General features: G+C 57.7%; 1 protein-coding gene across 4 annotated transcripts in view; it reads left to right on the top strand.

Annotated features, from left to right (window-relative positions):
* Positions 1-21852, top strand: part of NACC2 (NACC family member 2) — an 83733-nt gene that overhangs the window by 35206 nt on the left and 26675 nt on the right. For 2 of the 4 annotated variants that reach the window (XM_005213294.4, XM_005213295.5), the window contains exon 2: positions 9074-10017. In XM_005213294.4, coding sequence (XP_005213351.1) covers positions 9135-10017 — 883 coding nt within the window. In that variant the 5' untranslated portion in view covers positions 9074-9134. Of the gene's footprint in view, positions 1-7324; positions 7768-9073; positions 10018-21852 lie in introns of those variants that run through there. The other 2 variants (XM_059891310.1, NM_001192649.1) reach the window with 2 other exon arrangements.

Genomic DNA, 21852 nt, shown 5'->3' with positions numbered 1-21852 from the left:
TTATCCGTATTTCCTTTAATTTGTGGGATTTCTAGTAAATGGGCTTAAAAATAGGTCTGGGCATGATGCCAGGCAGATGCGGGCAGCAGGCGTCTCTGCATCTTGCTAAAGGCAGTGGGGTAACCCCCGTGTCACCCACGCCTGGGCGTCCTGCAGGCTCCTTAGGGGGCCTTCCCACCATGCCCCAGGATGGGCAGGGGTGCGCAGCCCAGGGCCCTGACTCCAGGCTGCTTTCGGGGGCCCGGGACTGGGCTGAAGTTGTGCTGAGCACCAGTCTGTCCCCTGGGGCTGCCCAGGAAGCTGGGGGCCGGGATGAGGGGTGGGAGGCAGACGCCTGCCCTGATGGAGGCCGGGTCACCTGCCTCTGGCCCTGCTCCTCCTGGGCTCCCCTGTCCAGGTAACCCTCTGTCCCAGTTGCAGAGACCCTGAGATCTGGTGTCAGGGCCACCCATGGGGGTCCCAGACGCCCCTCTGGTGCCCACCTGTGGTGGCAGGGGCTGACAGGCTCTGAATGGCCCTGGGCATCTGCTCCGAAACCCTGCTCTGTGTCTCCCGCAGACAGGACTGGGCCTAGGGGGCAGCGCCAAGGCCACCCCAGGCCTCTCCTGCCCGTGCAGGACTGGAGCCTCCCGGGGCTCAGGGAACCCGCTGTCCCCTCCAGTCCTGTCCCCACGCCCTTCCATGGCTTGATGCTCTGCCTGCGATTCCCGGCTGCCCAGTTCTGTTCCCCCAAGCAGGCATCGCCCTGGGGCCGGGGCACATGGGCTCTGACTCTCCTCTGCCACGGAATCAGGTTCTTCTGTAGAGCTGGTTGGGTGTGGAGGCAAGGGGAGCCCAGGATTGGGGCCCTGTGTGGGACGTCGAGCCAGGGGGCCCCAGGTGCGGGGGTGCAGGGAGGCCCGTTACCAGAACCCCTCAGTGGGACAGGCTGGCTGGCCTTGGGGCAGGGCTGGGGGGTCCCTGAGGTGCCACACGCATGTCCCCGGCCCTCTCGCTGTCTCTCTGCTTTAGGGCCACGTGGGTGAGCCTGGCTCAGGAGTGGCCTGGGACGCCGCTGCCTAGCTCCAAGCCGGGGGTGGGGGGTGCCTGGACCCCTGCTACCCCCACAGCCACCCAGCCGGGAGGGTGGAGGTGGGGTGCCTGCGCCGTGGCCCCCATCTCAGTGTAATTGCTGCCCCCTGCCCCCCCGCCCCCGCCAGTAGCTGATTTAGTATTTCTGTGTCGGTCTGATTTACATTAGATTTTTAAGCATAATTAGAAATGCAGGGGAGCTTTGTGTCTTACCTCGACTATTTATGGCATGATATGCAGATGAAGAGAGCTATGAATATTAAAGACCGGAGTGTGTGTGGAGGCGCTGTTGTTAATGAGCTGGGTGACCGGCCGGCCTGGCGCACTCGCCCCCCACCCTCCCGCCACCCAGACCTGGCTGCTTCCAAGACCCCTGCCGGCCCTCGGAGGGGACGTCGAGGTGCTATGGGGACCACAGCGGGGCAGCCAGCGCCTGAGGCCCAGCTCCCCATCCCGGGCAGCCCTTGCTCTTAGTCCGCGCCGCCCCACCCCGACCCTGCCCTGTGCCCTGGAGCCTGGGCACCTGGGGAGACCCTGCTTCAGCCCATGAGGGAGGAGAAGGAGCCGTCTGCAGGCGCAGAGCCGGCTTTCTAAGTTATTAAACGATGCCTGAGGGGGACACTCTTCAAGCTTACGGTATTTAAATTACAAATACAGGTGGGAGAGATTGTCAGTTCTGTTCTAAACACTGCTTAATTCTTCACAAGCCTTCTGGACCCGCCGGTGGCCAGTCTGTGCACTTGGTGGGACACTGGGTGTCCAGGCAGGCTCCTGGTGGGGGTGGCCACTGTCCTCCCGCTGGGCCAGCCATTGCTGTTTCTTTAGGTTCATGCCCTGTTCGTTTGGCTCCCAACCCCCGACCAGCACCAAAGTCGAAATGTCCGAGCGGAGGGTCAGAGGTTGGCCTGTTGGTGGCAGGAAGTCACCCTCACAGTGGCGTGTAGGATGGAGCTGGACCACCAGACCCCTAGTCTGGACCCTGGTCAGAGCCCACCGCATAGGCCACGAGCTGTGTGGTGCAGGGCCCTGCAGCCCACCCGATGGTGCGTCCACCCAGCCCCTGCCTGGCCCCCGGGGTCCCACAGCCAGTGGGGCCCTGGGCCCCCAGGGGGCTAGGGATCATTCTGGAGGGCCGGCCAACTGCACGCATGCCCCTCTCTCTGAGGGCCGGCCCTGCCTCCTGGGGCAGCAGGGGAAGGGCTGGGAAGCACATTTCTGAATTTGCGGATTCTGGCAGGTTGCCCTTCTCTGTTTGAGAAAAAAAAAAGCTTCCAGGCAAACATTTGTTAGTGCAGTTAAAACCGGCTTTTATGCTTGATGCCGGTCCAGGCTGTGGTCTGGGCGGAGGCTGCCCAGGTGCCTGGCGGAATCCAAGAGGCCTCTCACCTCTGCCTATCAGGCTGGGGTGCGGTGACCTGGGGTCGGGGGTGTGTTGGAGGTGGGGCCACAGCCGGGGACCCACGTGACCCTGAGGTTTTGGAGGCCTGTGCATCCCCTCCCCTGGGCACCGGGGACTCTCGGACTGCCAGGCACAGAGGCTGAGGTCAGAGTCTCTTCTCCGCAGCAGAATCCTGGGGACCACGGGCACGTCCAGGCCTCGGTGCCGTCTCTGCCCAGCAGGGTCAGCCCCTTCCCGCCCCCGCCCGATGACCCAAGTTGCCCAGGATGAGGGGTTTTGAAAGCAGGCAGCTGGTTGGGGGGTGGGTGATCAAGTGTAGTCCCGGCCGGAGGCCTGGGCAGGAAGCTCACCCTCTGGGTACCCCGGCTTCCTCATCCACACCCACCTGGAGGAAATAGGGCTGGTAGCCAGGCACACAGGTGGGGACCAGGGGGAGAGGCTCCTGGCAGCTGACACCCCACCCAGAGCTTTGCTGCCCTGCCCCGGCCCTTCCATTAGCAGCCCCATGGCGGCCCAGCCCTACCTGGGGAGGTATTAAAAGTTTAATGCAAACCTGAGGCTCACACTGAGTGGGACCTCGCCCACCTCTTGGGGGGCTGGCACGCCCGACTGGGCAGCCTTGCTTCACCCAGGCACCTGGGCCTCCCGAGGGTCAGCCCCCAGGCCGCTTCCTCCTTGCCCCTCTGAGAAGCAGAGCGTCAGCCAGGGACTGGAGCTGGAGTGTCAGAGAGCCAGCTAACTGGAGACTGGGCTGCAACCGAGAAGCCAGGCCATTGCTCCAGTGGCAGCTGGCCAGGGGGAGCCCTCCCCCGCCCCCCATGCTCTCCTGTGGCCCCCGGGTGGGGGGGCCTGCCGTGGCCTGCCCCAGAGCCAGGGTGCAGGGGCTCCGGGGCCTCTGAGTGTATTCCTGGGGCCCTGATGTGCCCACGTGTGTTCGTGCTGACTCAGGAACCTGCCCGCTGCCCTGCAGGACGGACGTGGTCCTGGTGGGCATGACCACTGGGGCCTGGCCCTGACTCCGCAGTGCCCTGCCTTCTTGTCACCAGGCCGGCTGCCCCCCGACCCCTCCACCGAGGTCCTGAGGTGCAGGGCCTGGAGGCTGGGCAGTGGGGCTGCCAAGGGGATGGGCCCTGGGCTGGGGGCCGGAGGTGCTCCTTTTACTGCTTCCAGAATGTTCCTGGCACACCGGCCCCCCCTTCCCCTGCAGTGGGTGCCTTTAATGGCTGTGCATTTGCCAAGGTCCAGACCTCTGATTAGATTGGTAAAATTAAATCCTGCAAAATAATTTTTATTTAATGTAATTTATCTCGCCTCCCTTTCCCTCGCCGGTAACGATCCTGCAGAAATGACCCGTTGCGTTCCTCTGCCGTGCCCCTGCTGCGGGAGGCTCTCGGGTCAGGGTGGGTGGACTCCGCACCCCCGCCCCAGATGCCCCTTCGGCCCCCATGTGCGTGTGTGTCTGCACTTTTGGGGCCCATACCCCCGCGTCCTTCTCTCGTCCACCTGGGGCCACGCTGCCTGCAAGGCGCCTGGTCATGCTCTGGTGGACGAGCCGTCATCCCAGGCCCAGCTCTCAGCCCTCCCTGAGGGAGGGCCCACAGAAGAGAATCCCCCCTGCCCCCCACTTCTTCCTTGGGAGCTCTTGGAGTCCGTGTGGAGTGGCACCCCACCCCCACCAAGGCTGGCACAGCTACATGGGCTGGACTCTGGCTTTGTGGCGTCAGGTTTCCCAAAGCGAGTTCCATTCTGAAGGGCCTTATGAGGGGGAGGGCTCCGTGGTGCAGTGGCTTTGAGGATGGCCGGGATGAGCGAAGTTAGGGGTCTCGGATGTTCCTTCCACATCTTCAGAACCTTCTGTAAGTAGCCAGCCCAGGAGTCCTGCTGCGAAGGGAAGAGAACAGGAGGGGAAACTGAGGCACAGAAGGAAGAGGCAGTCGTGTAGGGGTGAGAAGGGGAAGGCCCGCCCAGGTCCCCCACCTCTCTCTTCTCTGCCCCTGCCCGCGGGTTGGCCCTGGGCTCATCCCCGCCTCTCTCTTCTCTGCCCCTGCCCGCGGGTTGGCCCTGGGCTCGTCCCCCGCCTCTCTCTTCTCTGCCCCTGCCCGCGGGCTGGCCCTGGGCTCGTCCTGCTTTCACGGCCCTGGGTGTGTAAACCAAGCCTTTATTTTATTCTTTTCTCCTAAAGTTCAGCTTTGTTCTCACTCCGGCCGAGGCTTCTAAGAAAGCAACCTGAAACCTGCTTGGGCTGGGCTGTCTGTCCCGGGCTGGGCGGCTGGGGCGGCCGCCTCACCCTCACAGGTGGCCTGAGGACACGGCAACAGCAGGGCTGGCTGTCCCTGTCCCTGGGGACCAGGTGGCCTGTCACCTCGCAGCGGAGAGTGGCGGCCCCTCTCTGGGCGAACGGTCTGGCTGCAGCCCCAGGGGGAGGCCCGCGCAGCAGGGCTGGAGTGGTGGGGGCGGTCCCAGCAGGGAGCGTCACCAGATGGATTTTACACGTCACTTGTGCCAGGCTCCAGCTGGGCACTTTGCTAATAACGTCGTCTCCCTCAACCCCGCGGCCGCCTTAGGAAGGTGACCCTCACCCCCATCCCTGGCGGGCATCCTTTGCTAGATAGAGGCCACGGGACCTGCGTTCGAGGTGGCCGGGCACATGGAGCAGTGCCCAGTGGAACCAGGACGTGCTCTTGAAGGGGACAGCTCCATAGGCTGTCCCCTGCTCTCAGCTGGGGATCTGGCTGCTCCCTGCCCAGCCCTGGGCAGTTGAGACCCTCTGGGGCTAGTGCCCACTGCGCCTTTGCAGCCTCTGCCCACCCCTGCCAGGCTAGGTCACCCCTCCCCTCTCGGCACAGGAGCCCCATCTGGCTCAGGAGACCCCACCATGGTCTTTGGGAGTCTCCCAGCAGTGGGTGCAGGGGGCCATGTTGGGGGCCTGTCCCCACTGTGGTGTGTGTTCCTGGGCAGCAGAGCTCGTCCCTTACTTAGCCCTCCCTGGCCATGCCCAGCACGGGGTTAAATGCCCATCAGGTGTCGGGCAGACCCACCGCAGCCTCACCAAGTTCCCATGTGGCACTGGGAGGACTTCCCTGTGGAGGTGGCGCCTGAAGGTGGCAGGTCTGCTCGAGGAAGGGCCCGGGACGGCACAGGCAGGGGAGAGCTCATGGAGGGTGTGGCTCTCTCTGCTTCCTTGCCCATCACAGGTCCTGCTGTTCTTTGACCTGAGTGTCCCCCTGTTGCCCCAGGTTGGCTTCCTCTGTGCCCAGTCTGCCCCGCTTTCTGTGGCTGAGTGGGCGCAGGGGCCCATGCCTGTGACTCCTCACCCGAGGCCCCAACCCTGCATCTTGGGGCCGGTGGGCTTCACCTAGGCTCCAGCGAAGGGAGACCACCCGAAGGACACCGGGAGCCCAGTCCGGGGGGGCCTGGCGATGCTATGGGCAGGGGACACGCGAGTGGAGGTGTGCAGACATGGGTGTCTGCGTGGACCCGCGGTGTGGCCGCGCCCCAGATGCAGAGGCCGCCAGGGGAGCCGACCGTGTAGGGAAGAAGGGTCCTCAGTGCCTCGCTGAGATGCGGCCGCCCCACATGAGCCTTGAGCTGGGGGAGGCCCGGCCAGACCCCACTGTCCTCAGCCCACGTGGCCCCCAGGTCCCCAGAGTGCCGAGCAGGCGCCGTTTCTGTGAACGCTGCCCACACATGCCTGCGTCGCCCTCACCCCAGAGTTGTCCTGGGCCCCATACAGGACACACAAAGCCGCCTCTGCGGCCGCTGCTCCCTGGGCGGGCTTCCCACACCTGGACTTCCTCCGGCTCTCCATTCGGCGGCTTTTCCTACCGTCTCTCTCTCTTGGAAGCCGAGCCCCATGGGGTGTGAATGGGAAGGCTCCAGATGGCCGTTTCCTTCCCTCCGGATGCCGCGGAGGGGACCATGCGGGATGCCGCCCTGATGGCCATGATGCTGGGCGCTGCAGGGACCAGGCCTGCCTTGGCCGTCTCCTGTCTCAGCCCAGCCCCTCCCTGCAGGTGGACGCCCCGTGGGTGGGCAGGCCAGCGGTCTGCCCATGGGCCCACAAAGCTGGGCGGCGGGGCGGGCTGGGGGGCACCGTCCTCTCTTCAGCAGGGCAGGCAGCGTGCCAGGGACGGGCTCAGCGGTCCATGGACAGTGTGGGGCCACACGGGTGACCTACCGCCTCCCCTTGCCAAGTCCACCGGGGACCAGGGCTGGTTCTTCAGGGGGCTCCCGCCTCTGGCCACCGCGGGCCCGGCCCCAGCTGCCATCACAGAGTTGCACGACTCTAAGAGAGCTGTCCTGGCCAAGGCGGCGGGAGTTGGGGTGCAGAGTGGCTCGCTGGGTGGGCGAGTGGGATGAGGGTGTTGGGGCTGGACCATACGGCTCATGGCTCCCGAGACCCCAGCAAGTGGGGAGGGGGGCACTGGGGCCCTGCAGGGCACTGGGGGGCGGGGCCCTGGGCCGCCGCTGCCTCCTCCTCCTGGCTCCTCTCTCTCTCTCTCTCTCTCCCCCCTCTTTCTGCTCCGTTTCCCTTCTTTCCCTCCCCTTCTGGGCTACCCTCTCTCACCAGCTTCTGCTCTCTCTCGGACCCCCTGGCCTCCCTGCCCCCTCGCACGCCCCAGCCACCCCCCACCCCTTCCCAGGAGTCAGGCGGCTCTGCCAGCCCAGCAGACTGTTTGGAATAGTTTAAATGCTTTGACACTCTGGCTGTACTGGGTGGCAGGGTGGCAGTTTACTGGGTAATTCATATGCAAAACTGCACTATAAATTTCCAGGCTGTCTCAGTTGCCGTGGCACCACGAAGCGTCTCCCGCGTACAGTACGGTATTTCTGCCATCTTTGTTTGCATTGCAGTGAGTCATCAAAAGTCTGTCTTGTACCAACACCCGGAGCCGTGCATTCCTCTGGCACCAACACTCCACTGTTTTTTAAAGCCGGGGCTGGGAGCTGGCATTTACTTCGGCTCCCAAATCAAAGGCGGCTATTCATTCCCGAGAGCTGCCTGAATGTCCGTCTGCATCCGGCCTCTTCATTTGGATGCTGTGCGCTGCCCCGGAGAGCCGGGCTGGGTGCAGCTGAGCCGCGGCCCAGCCCCGCGCCGAGACTCGCGCCCCCCCGCCCCCCTCCTCCTCCTCCTCTCCCGGCTCTTCTCGCCCTCCCCACCCCAAGGGCTCCCGCTCCGTTTGCTGCATTCCCGGAGCAGCTGGTGGCTGCGGGCGGCCGGCCGGGCGTGCGGGCGAGCCTGCCCCTGCCAGGCTGAGTGGGCAGTGCCGGGGCCACGGCGGCAGCGGCCAAAGGTAGGTCTTCCCCGCCGCCGGTGCCACCGGCCGGGCCAGCAACTTCTCCGCAGCTGGGGGTGCGGTGGGGGCGGGGCGGGGTACTGCGGGCTCTCCCCGCTGCCCCCCCCAGCAGCCGCCCACCTGCCCAACTCCTGTCTCCGTGCTCCGCCCTCCTTCGCCGGATGCCCGCACTTTCCTCCCGCGGGACAGAGCGGCCCTTTGTACCGGCTCTGACTGCGCGGAGTTGGGCCGGCCCTTCTCCGGCCCATCAGGCCCAGGGGAGTCTGGCCCCAGACCCCAGGGGCCGGCAGCACACCCCTGGCAGCATCTGAGCCCTGGCCGAGCCCTCCCCTGTCTCCCCCAGGACCCCTCTAGTCACCTGGGCTGGGAGCGAGCCAGCAGGGATTGGCTGGCAGCAGGAACCGGCGGGGTGGGGGTGGGGGGCCGGGAGGGCAGGCAGGTGGGGCTGCGACAGGCTCCCAACTCCTGCACTGGCCGCCCCGATCCCCAGGCAACTCGGGTCGGGGAGAGCTGGGTCCCAGAGTCAGACTTGCAGCTCGGGTCGGGGGAGTCCACAGTCTCCTTTGCTCGGAGGGAAGCAGAGACAGCGGAGCGACTGAGTTCTCCCTGCCCCAGCTCTCTTCTCTGGGCGGCCCCCCCACCCCTGCCCGCCTCTCCAGGGGGCTGGGGGGGGCGCTGCTTCTCACCCTGCAGGGGCAGGACTCTCCCCCCACCCCTGGCGGGCTCTCTGCATGGCTGCTCTAAGAGAAAAGGGAAAAAGCAAACCGAAACCAAAGCCTGAGAGGACCCCCCCCCCCCCCCCCCGCCATCGCCGCGGTGCCGGTGCTCTGGGTTCTGGCCCCTCCCTTTGCTGCTAACTTTCCTGGGAGAAGAGTTGTGCAGACAGACAGAGGCCCTTGCCCCTCCAGCGCTGTGGCTGGCCGGCCTGTCCTGCCCTTCTGTGTGCCCCGTCTTCGGTCTCCAGGCCTCTCCTCCCGGGCCCCGCCAGGAAGGGGTGTCTCCGGACCTCAGGGGCCCTGCGCTCTGCCCTGGGGTGGCATGGGGGCACCCTCACACACACCTGGCTGGGAACCCAGCTGGGGCTCCTGGGCAGTGCTGAGAGCTCTGCCGGGGTCCCGCTGCTGGTGGGTCTGCAGCCAGACCTGGTCTGGTGCATCATGGCTGGGGCAAGGTCGGGGTACCCTGGGCGGGGGGCAGGGGAGGTGGGCGCTGGGGCAGAGCCGGGTGGTGCGGAGCACGGCCCGGCCGCTGGACGTCCAGGAGCCCAACCCTGACCCCCGCACACACGCCCTGTCTCCTGCAGATGCGCCCCATCCGGCGGCTCCCTCGCTGAGAGTCTGAGGCCGGCCCCCTCGCCTCCCGCCATGTCGCAGATGCTGCACATCGAGATCCCCAACTTCGGGAACACTGTGCTCGGCTGCCTCAACGAGCAGCGTCTGCTGGGCCTCTACTGCGATGTTTCCATCGTGGTCAAGGGCCAGGCCTTCAAGGCCCACAGGGCCGTCCTGGCCGCCAGCAGCCTCTACTTCCGCGACCTGTTCAGCGGCAACAGCAAGAGCGCCTTCGAGCTGCCGGGCACGGTGCCGCCCGCCTGCTTCCAGCAGATCCTGTCCTTCTGCTACACGGGCAGGCTGACCATGGCGGCCAGTGAGCAGCTCGTGGTCATGTACACGGCCGGCTTCCTGCAGATCCAGCACATCGTGGAGCGCGGCACCGACCTCATGTTCAAGGTGAGCTCGCCCCACTGTGACTCGCAGACCACCATGATCGAGGACGCCAGCTCCGAGCCCCAGAGCCCCTGCAACCAGCTGCAGCCGGCCGCCGCGCCCCCCTACGTCGTGTCCCCCTCTGTGCCCATCCCGCTGCTGACCCGCGTCAAGCACGAAGCCCTGGAGCTGCCTCTGGCCGCCGGCCCGGGCCTGGCCCCCAAGCGCCCTCTGGAGACGGGGCCCCGGGATGGCGCAGCGGTGGCCACCGGCTCGGCAGTGGCCGCGGGCACGGCCCCTCTCAAGCTGCCCCGCGTCTCCTACTACGGGGTGCCCAGCCTGGCCACCCTCATCCCCAGCATCCAGCAGGCGCCGTACTCCCAGGGGGAGCGGACCAGCCCCGGGGCCAGCAGCCTGCCCACCACGGACAGCCCCACCTCCTACCACAACGAGGAGGATGAGGAGGACGACGAGGCCTACGACACCATGGTGGAGGAGCAGTATGGCCAGATGTACATCAAGGCCACAGGCAGCTATGCAGGTAACTCACGGCGGGCCCGGCCCCTGCCACCACTGTGGCCTCCCGCCCACGGGTATGGCTGGGGCCCTCCAGGCACCTCCCGTGTGGGCACTGAGGCTGACCGGGCCTTAACCCGTGGCCTCACAGCCTGGTGGGGAGATGGACACGTCCCAGAGACGTGCAGGGGTCAGTCCCAGCTCAGACCAGACGAGCTGGGGGGAGCTGACCCTGAGGCTCAAGCAGGAATCGGGTCCCTCTTGCAAGGCCTTAGCTGAGGACTTTATACAAAGTCGACCCTGGGTGAGATGGGAGGCCCTGGAACAGTTCAGCTGCAGCGGAGTGCGTGGGCCAGGACCCGGGCTCTCTGGACGGGTGAAAATGACTGTGGGCCTTGGGGGACCAGGGACCTACCCGAGGGCTCGCAGGGCACCGTGCAGCCCCGGCTGGCCCCTCGCCTGCTTGAGGCCTCAGTGGCCCCGTCAGTGAGGTTGCCCCCTCAGATCCATCTCTGTCACCTTTGACCTCCGCCCTTTGCCCCTCCCATGTGCTTTTGCCTCGAGGCCAGAGCGTCCTTGGAGCCTCCCAGTCGTGGCCAGCACTCCGGGGCTGCTCAGAAAGTGCCTCCTGAGTGCAACGAGTGCATCCCGCTCTTGTTTTGGAAGGGCTCCCGCCTTTGGGATCATAAAGCCGGCACACCCTGACTTGAGACGCCTGGTGCTGCCTGTAAACTGCCCCACGGCCCCCAGAGAGGGTTCAGGATTCGTGGGTGGAGAGTCCCACCATCGGGGCCCCGGGTTGTGTCCCCCTCTGCCTTCCACGTTCCCCGAAGACTGGCTGTGTGTCTAGCCTGCCGCCTGGCCTGATTTGCATGCGGGGCCCGAGTCCAGTGACTGGCTGGCCGGAAGCTTGGTGCCCGTGGGGAGTGACCGCCCAGGAGCACTTCGGAGACTCTCTCCTCCCCTGAGACTGCCCGTGCCCTCACGCCCCGACGGGGCCAACGCTGTCCGCTCCCCCTCCGCCCTGCCCACCGCCTTCCATTCCTCCACCTCCAGGCAGGCACAGGTCCATCGGTCCTGGGGGGACAGGGATGGGGAGCCGGGAGCACCGGCCAACTCAGGCCCTTGGGACAGCCAGTCCCCAGTGGCCGAGGACGGGGTGGCTGGGTCTCGGCTCTGGTCTGGCCCACCTGGGCCCCTCCCGGGGCCTCTTTCAGAGCTGCAGGGGTGGCGGTGCCCTGGACAGCTCCCGTGGGCTCGGACACGTCTTCCCTGGAGTGCAGTACTTTATTTGAACACGTTTTTGTCATGTTTGTGTGAGTTCTGCAGGATGCTAGCACACAGACCGCCTCTATCTGGACAGGGTTTTCCTCTTCATGGTGGAGAGTAGGGCTTGGTGTTCCTGACCCCAGGAAACCCACAGGCTCAGGCTCCCTCTGCCCACTCCTGCCCCAGCAGTCCCCAGGCGGTGCCCAGAGGGAGCTGGGGTGGCTCCCAAGCCCCTTCCCCGGGATGTGCAGCCTCTAATGACCGCCCCCCACCACCACAAATGCTGGCAGCAGGACAGGGCTCAGCGGAGGGGTCAGGGCCAAACCTGTGAGGGCCCAGGGGCGGGGCTGCCTGCCTGTGGTCCTTGGAGGGGCGATGCCAAACCAGGAGGGGGCCTGGTACAGCTGCCTCCCCAGGGTCTTCCCCGCTCAGTCCACCCCGCCGTGCAGCCTCAGGCATTGACGAGGCGGAGACAGGGAGAGACGGGACAGGGTGCTGAGGGTGGTGCTGGTGTGCGGGCAGGGCGGTAGCTCGTCTGGGGGCACCTGCTGCTCTGGGTGCACAAGCCTGGCCGTCTCCTGTGATCTGGGATTTTCCAAGAGGGCCAGCGACAGTGGCTGTGGACAGCCCGGGGAGGGCTTGGGAGACCGAGCTGCCCCACGGCCTTGACTGTGCCAGGGCCCTCTCCCCAGCCCCTCTCCCACCAAGGCCACACGCCAAGTCCTCCGGGGTGGGCGCGGCTCAGCAAGTCCTGTGTGCCTGTGTCCTGCGGCCCCTGGAGCCCCTTACCCCAGGCCCCTGGGGGTGTTGAAGGTGGACAGGGTGGTGATGGCAAGCTGGGAGACTGGAGGGACAGTGGGCCTGGGACCGGCCCTGCCTCCAGCTGACCTGCGAGGCTCCGGACTGGGTGTTCTCCTCGATGAGCCCATAAGTGGGGCAGGGAGGGTGGGGGTGTGATTTCTTGGTTAAAATCTAGGTTATCGGCAGTGACGTGGCTGGCATCGCTGGGTGTCGGGCTCACTGGGAAGAGGGTTGTGGGGGAGGGTCCACGGGGGCCGGACAGGCAGAGAGGGCCCGTCCCCAGTGGCAGGCTGCTCCTTGGGTGCTGGCTTCCTGGACCCCAGGCTCCCGCTGCGCACTGGCCGAGTCTGGGTGGGCGATGTCCTCACACCCGCCACGGGCCGCTCGATAGCCAGATGCCCCTCTCCTGGCATCCGGACAAAGGCAGGCAGGGCTCCAAGCTGGTGGAATCTGGAGTGTTCAAAAGTGAACTCTTGGGGCTTTCGGGCTCTCTGGAGTCTCTTCTCCCTCCTGGCCAAGGGAGAGGGTGGTCTGAGTGACCTTCAGGGGTCTTCTGACCAGCACCCTGCGTGCAGGGCCGTGAAGGAGCCAGAGACCGAAGCCCCAGCCTCAGCCCCATGAAGAGCTACTGGCAGCCCCTGCTCGCTGGGCCCCCTGCTTGTAGAAGTCGAGGAATGGAGCGTTACAGATGAGCAAATGCATCTCAGTTCTCCAGCAGCCCCTTCTGGGTTCCTGTTCCCAGCCCGTGTGTCTCCTCCATCCTGGGCAGGTCCTGCACCGCTGTCTATCAGGGAGATGCCCTGGTTGGTTCATCCACATCCCCATCGGGGGACACAGAGAGGTGGGGGATGAGCCACAGATGGGGACCCAGGCCGCCCTGGGCCCCTCCCCTGTTCTCTGCGGTCTGGCCACCTTCTGGCCTGCAGGCCCACCCCACCCTCACTGCGCAGGTGTTGGGTCAGCAGGCAGGGGTGCTCCCTGTGGGCATTGAGACCCGGGTGCCTGGGTATTTATGCACCGGCCACGTGCTTCCACGTTAACCCTTTCCCCGGCGGGGACTGCCTCAGGGTGTCCTGCAGATGCGTGTGGACGCTGCTGGTGGGCCAGTGTGGCTCTGCTTCTCCTCCAGGTCTGCCTGCCATCCCCATACCTGGACACAGGGTGGACATGGCGGTGCTCAGGAGCGGGTGCTGGCTCACGGCTCCATGTCTGTTCCCAGGTTCTGAAGGTCAGCGTGGCCGCTAACCCATCTTACAGCTGAGGGGGCCAAGCCTGCGATATCCACCTCTCTACACAGAGGGGCCTCCCTCCAGCAGGACCCCCCGGCTGCCTGGTGATCACTGCTCCCACCTGCAGCTCAGAGCCCACGGGCGCTCACTTGGGGGGTCCCACTGAGAAGGGAGAGACGGGTTGGTTCTGCAGGCCCCCTGCCGAGCCCCCACACTGCCTCCTGGCCTGGGGGCGGGGTATCACCCCATGAAAGTGCAGCAAAAGCCCCAGCCTGTCTAGGGTGGGGGGCCCTGCCCGGGTCGGGGGGTCCTCTCTCTTTTGAGGTAACATCCTGTCAGGTCAGGTGAGAGAGGGGCCAGCACCAGATGGCTGTCCCATTGTGCGCCCCAAAGGCTGCCCCAAGGGCCGGCCAGCACCCCAGTGTCATCTGAGACTGGCCCCCAAAGGCTGCCCCGAGGGCCAGCCAGCACCCCGGTGTCATCTGGGACTGGCCCCCAAAGGCTGCCCCGAGGGCCGGCCACCACCCCAGTGTCATCTGGGACTGGCCCCCAAAGGCTGCCCCGAGGGCCGGCCACCACCCCCAGTATCATCTGACACTGGCCCCCAAAGGCTGCCCCGAGGGCCGGCCACCACCCCAGTGTCATCTGGGACTGGCCCCTGAGGGCTTCCAGGGGTGGCCTCCCCGGCCCCCTGCAGTGTCCCGTTTAACCCTCACCACCCAATGCCCTGAGATTTCTTCTTAAACCAGTTTTATTGAGATGTGACTTATTTACCCCAGTGACACAGGTATGAAATGTACCCATTTGAGATCTGCTGTGGGGCCGTTAGCACAGTCAGAGAGGACGTGTCCGTCAGTCTGGGGACGCTCACACCTCTTTGCGGGTACTGCACCCCCACCGCCAGCTGCAGGCAGCCTGGGATCTGTTTTCTGTCCTCTGGAGACGTTTGTCCGTCACCTAACCCATCAAGCTGTCCGCACTCCAGTCTAGATGTAGCATCAGCAGAAAGACTCTGAGACTGCCTTACCCTTCCCACTTTCTGTTTATGTTAAGTGTTTACACAAAATAAAACGTGCCAGTTTCCAGCGTACAGATGATGAGGCTGGTCACTGTGATTCGACAAGCAGCACAGTCAAGCTTATGCGACAGTTTGCTCCCCTCAAAGTTGACCCAGATCGCCCCTACCCCAGCCCCGGCCACCACACACTAGCTTCCGGTCACCGTCGCTGCTGCGCAAGGGGGATCGCACAGAACGGAGTCTCTTACTCTTGACTTCTTTCACTTACCGCGTGTTGAGATCCATTCATCCCTGTGGTTCCGAGTGTGGGTGCCTGGGCCTCGTAGCTGCTGGGTCGTTCTCCCACGCCATGGACCTGCCACCAATGGCGGTTGTGTGCGGCTTTTCTCATCACGCTGCCGTGGACGTCCTTGTATAAGTGGGACTACGTTTTTGTCCGTCTGTTGAAATGGTTGGGTTTTCTGGTTAATTTATTGATGTGGTATATTGCATCAGTTAGTTTTTAAATGTTGAACCACCCTTGTATTCCTGGGATAACCCCACTTGGTCGTTCAGTCAGTCAGTCAGTTCAGTCGCTCAGTCGTGTCCGACTCTTTGAGACCCCATGAATCGCAGCACGCCAGCCCTCCCTGTCCATCACCAACTCCCGGACTTCACTCAGACTCACGTCCATCGAGTCAGTGATGCCATCCAGCCATCTCATCCTCTCTCGTCCCCTTCTCCTCCTGCCCCCAATCCGTCCCAGCATCAGAGTCTTTTCCAATGCGTCAACTCTTCGCATGAGGTGGCCAAAGTACTGGAGTTTCAGCTTTAGCATCATTCCTTCCAAAGAAATCCCAGGGCTGATCTCCTTCAGAATGGACTGGTTGGATCTCCTTGCAGTCCAAGGGACTCTCAAGAGTCTTCTCCAACACCACAGTTCAAAAGCATCAATTCTTCGGCGCTCAGCTTTCTTCACAGTCCAACTCTTACATCCATACGTGACCACAGGAAAAACCATAGCCTTGACTAGACGAACCTTTGTTGGTGAAGTAATGTCTCTGCTTTTGAATATGCTATCTAGGTTGGTCATAACTTTCCTTCCAAAGAGTAAGCGTCTTTTAATTTCATGGCTGCAGTCACCATCTGCAGTGATTTTGGAGCCCCCAAAAATAAAGTCTGACACTGTTTCCACTGTTTCCCCATCTATTTCCCATGAAGTGATGGGACTGGATGCCATGATCTTTGTTTTCTGAATGTTGAGCTTTAAGCCAACTTTTTCACTCTCCTCTTTCACCTTCATCAAGAGGCTTTTTAGTTCTTCTTCACTTTCTGCCATAAGGGTGGTGTCATCTGCATATCTGAAATTATTGATATTTTATGTGTTATCATTTTGTATATTGCTGTATTTAATTTGCTAGTACCTTCTTAAGGAATTTTGCATTTATGAAGGCTAATTATCCGGGGTCTGCCTGTAGTGTCTTTGCTGGTTTTGTAGGATGATACACTAAGGTCCTTTCTCGTTTATTTTCTGTAAGAGTTTAAGTTTGACGTTATTTCTGTCCTAAGCGCTCTTTCCCCAGTGAACCCACTTGGGCCTGCAGTTTTCATACTCAGCTGGTAAAGAATCTGCCTGCAATGCAGGAGACCCTGCTTCGATTGCTGGGTTGGGAAGATCCCCTGGAGAAGGGAAAGGCCACCCACTCCAGTATCCTGGCCTGGAGAATTCCATGGACTGTATAGTCCATGGGGTTGCAGAGTCGAACGAACACCACTGAGCAACTTTTACTTTCACTTCACTTCTGTTAGTTGAGGTATAGAACCATCCAGATTTCTCTTTCATCCCCTTCAAGCCACGGTAATTTGTATCTTTCACGGAACTTATCCATTTCTGATCTGTGTAAATGTTAAAATAGCCACGCTAGACCTCTTATGTTTAGTCCCACTGCTGGCTCTTTTCATCTTTTTCCTGTTAATCTGTTGTTGTTGTTCAGTCGCTAAGTCATATCCGACTCTTTAAGACCCCGTGGACTGCAGCACGCCAGGCTTCCCTTTCCTTCACCATCTCAGTAACTCAGTGAGACTATGAACCACGCCATGCAGGACCACCCGAGGCGGGCAGGTCATGCTGGAGAGTTCTGACAAAGTGTGGTCCACTGGAGAAGAGAGTGGCAAACCACTTCTGTATTCTTGCCTTGAGAGCCCCATGAACAGGATGAAAAGGCAACAAGACAGGACACTGTTAATCTCCCTGTGTCTTACTCATTTCACGTGGGCAGCACACGGCTATGGTGGCAGTTGTTCAGTCGCTGAGTCGTGTCTGGGTGTGACCCCGTGCACACCAGCCCTTCCTGTCCTTCATTTTCTCCCAGAGTTTGCTCACTCATGTCTGTTGGTCAGTGACGCCATTTAACCGTCTCATCCTCTGCCACCCCCTTCTCCTCTTGCCTTCAATCTTTCCCAGAATCAGGATCTTTTCAAGTGAGTTGGTTCTTCACATCAGGTGGCCAAAGTATTGAAACTTCAGCTTCACAATCAGTCCTTCCAATAAATACTCAAGGTTGATCTCCTTTAGGATTGACTGGTTTGATCATACAGTCCAGGGGACTCTCAAGAGTCTTCTCCAACACCACAGTTCAAAAGCATCAATACTTTGGCATTCAGCTTTCTTTATAGTCCAGCTTTCGCATCTACACATGATTACTAGAAAAACCATAGCTTTGACTAGATGGACCTTTGTTGGCAAAGTAATGTCTCTGCTTTTTAATATGCTGTCTAGATTTGTGATAGCTTTTCTTCCAAGGAGCAAGTATCTTTTAATTTCATGGCTGCAGTCATCATCTGCAGTGATTTTGGAGCCACGAAAATAAAATCTGCCACTGCTTCCTCTTTTTCCACTTCTACTTGACATGAAGTGATGGGACTGGATGGCATTGTTTTAGTTTTTCTAATGTTGACTTTCAAGCCAGCTTTTTCACTCTTCTCTTGCCTCCTCCTCAAGAGGCTCTTTAGTTCCTCTTCACTTGCTGCCCTTAGAGTGGTATCGTCTACACATCTGAGGTTGTTGATATTTCTCCTGGCAATGTTGATTCCAGCTTGTGATTCACCAGCCCAGTTATTTCACATGATATACGAGCACACGGTTGAGATCTGCTTTTTTAATCCAGTCTTAGCATCTTTTATTGGGAGTCTTTAGACCATTTACATTTAATGTAATTTTCAAGGGGGTTAAGGTCAGATCTGTTATCTCATTAGTTTTTTATTAGTCATATTTTCTTTTCTCCTCTTTTCACCACTTCCTGATGGAATTTTCCCAGAGTTCCTCTTTAGCTCTACCGCTAGGTGCCGTCAGCTTCCACTCCCACCATGCTTTGTTGTGTAGAGCTGATGCACAAATCTTGGACTTATCCCATCAACCTTCTCAGGTATATTGCCCCCTCCCATGGAACTCAGCCTGTCAGTGTGTTTCTACCTGCTCTAGTTCTTTGGGAAATTGTAAAATATTTTACTTCTTCATAGGCGGTTTTGAATCTTGTGCTCAGTCGTGTCTGACTCTTTGCGCCCTTTTGGACTGTAGCCTGCCAGGCTCCTCTGTCCATGGGATTTTTCAGGTCAGAGTACTGAAGTGGGTTGCCATGCCCTCCTCCAGGGGATCTTCCTGACCCAAGAATCGAACCCTAGTCTCCTGTGTCTCCTGTACTGCAGGCGAATTCTTTACCTGCTGAGCCATCAGGGAAGCTTTATTAATGTTACTGTTTTTACTTGAAACGACCAGTTGTGGTTTTTTCTACTTTTAGTCACTTTTACAATTTAGAGTAGAATTTCTTCTCTTGGGCACATTATTCTCTGAGTTTAAACAAATGCATATAGTCATGTGATGACCTCCATAATCGAGACCCAGAGCAGTGTCCCTCACACATATCCTTATCCCTGTGAGGCCCCCATTGTAGTCTTTTCTTCCTCTCCCCCAACTCCTGCAGCCTCTGGTCTGGTTTTGTCCCATCAGTAGAATCACACAGTGTGTGGTGTTCTGAGTCAGAACGCATTTGAGATTCATTCTTTTTGTGTGCGTTCTTGGTTCGTTTGTTTTTTAACTGCTGAGTAGTACTCCCACAGTGGGTTTAACATCTTACAGAAAGAAGAATGAACTTTTTGGCAAATGAACTTTTTGCCAACCCAATATTTGCCAGTCAAAGGACCTGTGGTTTTTTCCTAGTTTTTAGTGGTTATGAATTGAGCTGCTGCAAACGTGCAAAAAAGAAAAAGGGTTTTGCACACACTTCAGTTTTCAGTTCTATTTGGTAAATTAGCCTAGCAGTGAGGTCATAGGTGGTATGGTAAGACGTGTTTAACTTTGTAAGAAACTGCCCGAACACTTATCTGGAATCGTTCTGTCTCTGCGTCACAGCCAGCAGAGCGAGAGCTCCTGTTGCTCCATGTTCTCATCAGCACTTGGCTTTGTCTTGTCTTTTTTTTTAAGTCGTCCTCAAGGTCTATGATGGTGTCTCCCTGCAGGTTTAATTTGTATTTCTCTAATGTCTAATGATGTGGAATATCGATTGTGTATTTGTTTGCCATCTGTATACCCATGCCTTTTTGAGTCTTTGTCCTCTTTTTATTGGGTGGTTGAAATATTGAGTATCGTTGATATTGTGTATTCTATATACCTTCCAGAGGAAAATCCTCTGTTGGATATGTGATTTCTAAACATTTTCCACCAGACTGTAGTTTGTCTTTTCTTCCTCTTAATAATGTCTTTCTTAGACATTTAAAATTTTTGATGAAGTTTAAGTGGTTAATCATTAATCTTACAGATCATGCTTTTGGTGTTGCATTTGAGTCTTTACCTAACAAAATTATAAAAAATGTTCCCGCTATGGTTTCTCCTAGATGTTTTATGGCTTTGGGTTTTACATTTAGTCTGTGGCCCATTTTGAGTTAATTGTTGTATAAAGTCAGAGATACGGTCAAGGTTCTGAATATTTTTCTCATGTGGATGTCTCATTTACTTTTGAAGAAATTTAAAATATGAAAAAAACTATTATATTTGCCCACATGTTTACCTTGTCCAGTTCTTTACACTTGATACAGATTGGTTTCTATCTGGTGTCATTTTCCTTCTGCTTAAAGAATTTCCTTTAACATTTCTTACAGTCCCAGTGAAGGACTAGTGATGAATCCCCAAAAATTACAAGGAGGTTTTTATATCACCTTTTTAAAAATCTGCCTTATTGAAGTATAATTTATATATACAGTGAAATTAACTTTCACTATACAATGGTCACCTTTGTTTTTAAAGGGTATTTTTGCTGGATATAGAATTCTAGGTTGACTATTACTTTCTGCTTTCTGTAGACATTCTCTTGTTTTCCGAAATGCATTTTCCGCCCCCTCAGGAAATCAAAGTCATTTTTCTCTGTGTGTCTCTTTACAAGTTGTGTCTTTTCTTTTTAGGCTGCTTTTATCTCTGCTTACAGTTTGTTGGGCTTTTTGGGCACGTGCACTTATACCATAATTCCTTCAATTATCTTGTGCCCCTCCCCGCATAACTCCAATTAAACATGCTTTTGCCCCTGAGATCCCTAGGCTTTGTTTATTTATTAGGGTAGAGCCTTTTTTCTCTTTAGGCTTTAGATGGAGGGGTTTCCATTGCTATTTCCTCGTGGTCACTGATCTTTTTTGTGGTTCCATTTTGTTCTTATTTGTATGTTACATTTCTCCCCTCATGAGTTTGGGCTTTGACATTTTAAAACTATTTTCTGATGGTGTTTCTAGCTGGTTTAAAGTCTTTGCCTGTTAACGCCCTCCTCTTTGTCATTTCTTAGTCTGTTTCTGCCTACCGATTTTTCTCCTCCTTAGGATCTCCTTTCTGTGGTTTGTTTTTCTTTCTTTCTTTTTTAATTTGGCTGTGCTGGGTCTTAGGTGCGGCATGCATCTAGTTCCCTGAAGAGATCGAACCTGGTCACCCTGCATTGGGAGTGTGGAGTCTTAGCCTCTGGATCACCAGGCAAGTCCCTTTTTTGTGATTCTTCGTGTATCTGTTAATTTTGTAACAGATGCCGGACATCGTGAATGTTGAGCACTGGCAGGCAATCTGTTGTCCCGAATCTCTTATAGTGAAGTGGAATTTCCATAATGAGTGATGACTTTGAGCACTTTTTCATACTTTGGGCAGTTTGGCCGTCTTCCTTTGTGAAGTGAAGTGAAGTCGCTCAGTCGTGTCTGACTCTCTGCGACCCCAGGGACTGTGGCCTACTACGCTCCTCCATCCATGAGATTTTCCAGGCAAGAGGACTGGAGTAGGTTGCCATTTCCTTCTCCAGAGGATCTTCCTGACCCAGGGATCGAAGCCAGGTCTCCCACACTGTAGGCAGACACTATACCATCTGAGCCACCAGGGAAGTCCTTCCTTTGTGAAGTGCCCATTTAAACCTTTCCCACATGTTTGTAGAGCGAGTTGTCTGTTCTTTTCTCACAGCTTCTCAGGAGCTCTGTCTACTTGGGATAGGCCTCTTTTGTCAGTTTAAAAGTTTTAAATAGCTTCTCCCTCCCGCTCTACAACTTGTCATCTTCTTAATATAATTTTGATGTAGTAAGCTTATTAATTTTTTTTCTTTTTCAATGGCAATTTTGATATCATGTTTAAAGAAGTCTTCCTTTACCTCATGGTCATTGTGATATGTTCTCTGTGTACCGTTAATTTTTTTTTTTTTTTCTGATTTGAAATCATTTTAAATTTAACAGAGATATTTCAAGAAAAGTACAAAGAACTCCTGTATACATTTTCCTCAGACTTATTACCTGGTAAGAATTTGCCATATTTGCTTTATGATTCTTCTTCGCTTTTTCAGTTCAGTTCAGTCACTCAGTCCTGTCCGACTCTTTGCAACCCCATGGACTGCAGAACGCCAGGCTTCCTTATCCATCACCAACTCCCAGAGCTTGCTCAAACTCATGTCCATTGAGTTGGTGATGCCATCCAACCATCTCATTCTCTGTCACCCCCTTCTCCTCTTGCCTTCAATCTTTCCCAGCATCAGGGTCTTTTCCATTGAGTCAGTTTTTCACATCAGGTGGCCAAAGTATTGGAGCTTCAGCTTCAGCATCAGTCCTTCCAATGAATATTCAGAACTGATTTCCTTTAGGATGGACTGGTTGGATCTCCTTGCAGTCCAAGGGACTCTCAAAAGTTTTCTCCAACAAAGCAGTTCAAAAGCATCAGTTCTTCAGCACTCAGCTTTATTTATGGTCCAACTCTCACATCCATTCATGACCACTGGAAAAACCATAACTTTGACTAGACGGACATTTGTTGGCAAAGTGATGTCTCTACTTTTTAATATGCTATCTAGATTTGTTATAGCTTTTCTTCCAAGAAGCAAACAGCTTTTAATTTCATAGCTGCACTCACCATCTGCAGTGATTTTGGAGCCCAAGAAAAGAAAGTCTGTCACTGTTTCCACTATTTCCCCATCTATTTGTCATGAAGTGATGGGACCGGATGCCATGATCTTAGTTTTTCTGAATGCTGAGTTTTAAGCCAACTTTTTCACTCTCCTCTTTC

The sequence above is a fragment of the Bos taurus genome, chromosome 11 (assembly GCF_002263795.3).
Source record: "Bos taurus isolate L1 Dominette 01449 registration number 42190680 breed Hereford chromosome 11, ARS-UCD2.0, whole genome shotgun sequence".
Classification (NCBI taxonomy): Eukaryota; Metazoa; Chordata; class Mammalia; order Artiodactyla; family Bovidae; genus Bos; species Bos taurus.
The sequence above is the reverse complement of the archived record's forward strand: the minus strand, read 5'-3'. Positions and strand labels throughout refer to the sequence as shown.